This window comes from Zingiber officinale, chromosome 2A (assembly GCF_018446385.1).
Source record: "Zingiber officinale cultivar Zhangliang chromosome 2A, Zo_v1.1, whole genome shotgun sequence".
Lineage (NCBI taxonomy): Eukaryota > Viridiplantae > Streptophyta > Magnoliopsida > Zingiberales > Zingiberaceae > Zingiber > Zingiber officinale.
The window spans coordinates 90,517,502-90,521,020 of record NC_055988.1 but is presented as its reverse complement, the minus strand read 5'-3'; the positions used below and the strand labels follow the sequence as shown (position 1 = coordinate 90,521,020).

General features: G+C 41.1%; 1 protein-coding gene across 1 annotated transcript; it reads left to right on the top strand.

The window, feature by feature from the left end:
* Positions 1 to 2,545: 2,545 nt before the first annotated feature.
* On the top strand, positions 2,546 to 3,225 carry LOC122039786 (chaperone protein dnaJ 11, chloroplastic-like). The gene has a single exon (XM_042599230.1). It carries the CDS (start codon positions 2,582 to 2,584, stop codon positions 2,996 to 2,998), a length of 417 nt encoding a protein of 138 aa, XP_042455164.1. The 5' UTR covers positions 2,546 to 2,581; the 3' UTR covers positions 2,999 to 3,225.
* The last annotated feature ends 294 nt before the right edge of the window (positions 3,226 to 3,519 follow it).

The following is a 3,519-nucleotide window of genomic DNA, read 5'->3' as shown; positions in this document are numbered from 1 at the left end:
GAACAAATTCATGACTGACATATAGCAAGCATATAACAAACACTAACTGCAGGAGAAACATTCTACCATGGATCGTCTCGTGGGCAGTCAGGGTAAGTAAATAGTCACTGCCCGCAGGTGAACTTTCTACCATGTACAACCTCATGACAGGTATATATGTAGCTATCTAGCTATGAACTGTATGCAAAATTACGTAAACTCGATACCACGAATGTCTTGTAGACAGTAGTATGTTTCATGATCGTTAACGACTCTCTCCACCACTAATGGGAGACAATGGTTGATAGGATATACCAACGATCGTTGACGACTCTCTCAACCATGAATGAGAGATAATGGTCGATAGGATATAACAACAATTGCTGACGACTCTCTCAATCACGAATGTGATACGATGGTTGATAGGATATAAAACGTAACGATAAGCAGAAAGTGAATAATCACATTCAATATAACACTCTATAATCACACCTCGGTCGGATCATCGCAACTGTTTCATGACTTCTTCTCAGGCTACAGATCACAGTGGCGGTCGGGCGTGGATTGGCGTACTAGCGGTAGTGGTGTGGTGCGGCTACTCATGGTGACGGCTGGTTGAGGCGGTGGCTGCGTTCCGGCTGATTCAAATTCCCGTGGTGGCGTTATGAGCTAGGAAGACCTCAAGTGGTCATGCTGGGAGGAGCACAAGGAAGAGATGGCCAGGGAGCCACAGTGGGCACTGCCGGATCTCAACAAGGGGTGAGTAGGCTGGCACGCCGGTGACGATGGAGGTCGCGAGGAGAGAAACACAGGTAGTCGTCGCTTGACCTCGTACGCGAGGGGAAGGAAGGTAGCAGTTGTCTCCCTTGTGCTCCGACAACAAGGGAGGTGACGTCAGGCAACTGATGACGATGCGACGACGTGACGACTAGTGGCGTCGTACGATAGAGGTGGCGCAATGACGACAATCATGAGGGAGAGGATGTCTCAAGGGAGAGGGTGTCACGAGATAAGTTTTTTAAAAAAATATAAAAATTATTTCAGGAAAATAACATTTCCCCTTTTAAATAGGATAAATAACACATTTCTATTTTATCTAGTTTATCCCTATAAAATATAAAAAAAACTCTTATAAAATTTTTTAAAAAATTCTAGTAAATTCATATAAATCTATTTCTCCCTTATTTTCACACTAATATAAATTAATTTTTCTAAATAAATTTAATTATGTCAAATTTTAATCATTTTAATCCTTATATATATTTTTGGCATATTACATAAGTGTTGAAGTATAGTAGTAATTAATGAAAAACAATATATAACTTTACATGATAAATTCTTCTTCTTCCTTGATATGCAACTGCATTACTTATAATGAGAGTGATTATACATTTTACATTCAATAAGTTTAATGGATCATACAATTATTTCTTTTTCCACAAGCCTGCATGACAAATACCAAGCTCTTGGCTGACCAAGCTTGCGGCTAAGGCCGAGCTCACAATCAACCAAACTCACAAAAGACTAAGCTCGTGGGTAGGGCTAGTTGAGGTCGTGACCGAGCTCGCTGTAGCTAAGCTCCCTAAGCCCACATCGAGCTCACGGCCGACCAAGCTCACAGCCAACCTGAGGTTGGCCAAGCTTGTAGCCACAGCCAACCAAGCTCACGACAAGGACTGAGGCCACAAGCATGGTCGGTCGACCAAGCTCGTGGTCACCCTGACCTAGGCTACACTCGTCTGAGGCCGCGCTCGACCTCGCGATTGACGAGAGGACAGATCAGGAGAGGGAAGAGGGTTACCATCAAGTCTGAGAGAAGATCACATGCCGGAGAGGACGACGTCGACAAATCAAAGAGAGGAGACACTGATGACATAGAGGAAAACTCGAGCTGGAGAAATCTTAATTTTATTAAATTAGTGATTAAAATTTAATTCTGTCATTAATTTAACGATAAAGTAAAGACGAAATTAAATATCTATAAAAATAATAAAAAGAATTAAATTTTTATTACTAACTTAAATATATTAAAAATATTTTTATTAATAATTATCCATAGTGTGATGGTAATATATTTTTATTGTTAAATTAACGATAGAAATGCCTAAATTAAGGACGAAATTATATTTTCATCATAATTTTATTTTTAATTTTAGATATTTAAAAAAAAAATAGTGAACGATGTATCACGCGTTCATTGCCAATTCAATGCGCTGTGAGTCTGTGACTTGTCTCCCACGAATAAGCTGAAATTCGGCCCATAGTGGATAAGCACTCGATGCTGATGAAGACTCTGAGTCAGTCATCTCTCTTCCTCCCTTTATTACAGATGTTCTTCTTATCCACAAATCTGACTTCTCACAAGACGTTCAACAAATTTACCTTCACCACTCGATCTTATTATATTCCTGGCGGCAGCTGAGAAGAAGGTCAACATCGAATTCACGTTTGATATGTTCGTGTATTACGTATGCATGACGTACCTATCACTCTATCTTTGCCACGTGCCCTTGCATAATTGAGAAATTAACTAACGTCGTCTTCCACTGGCTTTCTTTATAGAAAGCAGATACTTCCGACCTCTTCCTCATAGTCCATCGCCATGGCGCATGCTCTATTCTCCTTTCCCACCCACTTCCTCGCTTCGCCACGAGCCCATGCCGCATCGAGGCCCTCATTCGTCGCCTCTGCCGGAGCTGCAGCAGCAGCAGCCTCCCCGGCGTCACTCTACGAGGTCCTCGGCGTCCCCGCTAACGCCACAAACTGCGAGATCAAGGCTTCGTACCGGCGGCTGGCGCTCGAGTGCCACCCTGACGTCGGCGCACCCGCCGAAGAGTTCTTGCGCCTCCACGCCGCCTACGCTACGCTCGCCGATCCTGATAAGCGCGCCGACTACGACCGGCAGCGGATGGCGCCGGATCAACATCTCCTGCGGAGGAGGTATACGTACGAAAGCACGAGCTCGTCGATGTCGCGGGGAAGCTGCCGGCGGACGTGGGAGACGGACCAGTGTTGGTAGGGGGCCGGGCGAGCTGAACCGTCGGATCAGATGGGATTCGCGATTCCTTATTAGAGTAAATAATTTTAAATATTATAAAAGAAGAAAAAAGAAGTCTCCACGCCTTTTATTGGGTTGTACTTCTTCGGGATGCGTGTTTATTAGAGCATCTAGCTTTTTTAAAATAGATGGGTTATTTTAATGGTCTCTCTAATATAGATTTTGTAAATAGAGAAAAAGATAAATATAGATATATAGATTATAAATGTATGATGAAATAAATTTTAATCATCAATTCTTAAAAATTAATTTTTGATTATTATATTAAAAACGTTATACGTTCATAATTTGTACTACGCTCTTGTGACATAGTTGGAATTCTCAAAGAATTCATTCGTTGTCATAATTGTATCACATCAAAAAAAACTAATCTTATATATTTTAAAAAATCTCTCAATAACTTTTGTATAGTCCTAAATTTTTAATTATATATATTTCTCACTTCTCCTTCCTATTTTATATTATATAAAATTTAAATTCAT

Excerpts from the sequence above, each read along its gene's own strand:
- LOC122039786 (XM_042599230.1), top strand. The coding sequence starts at position 2,582 with ATGGCGCATGCTCTATTCTCCTTTCCCACCCACTTCCTCGCTTCGCCA.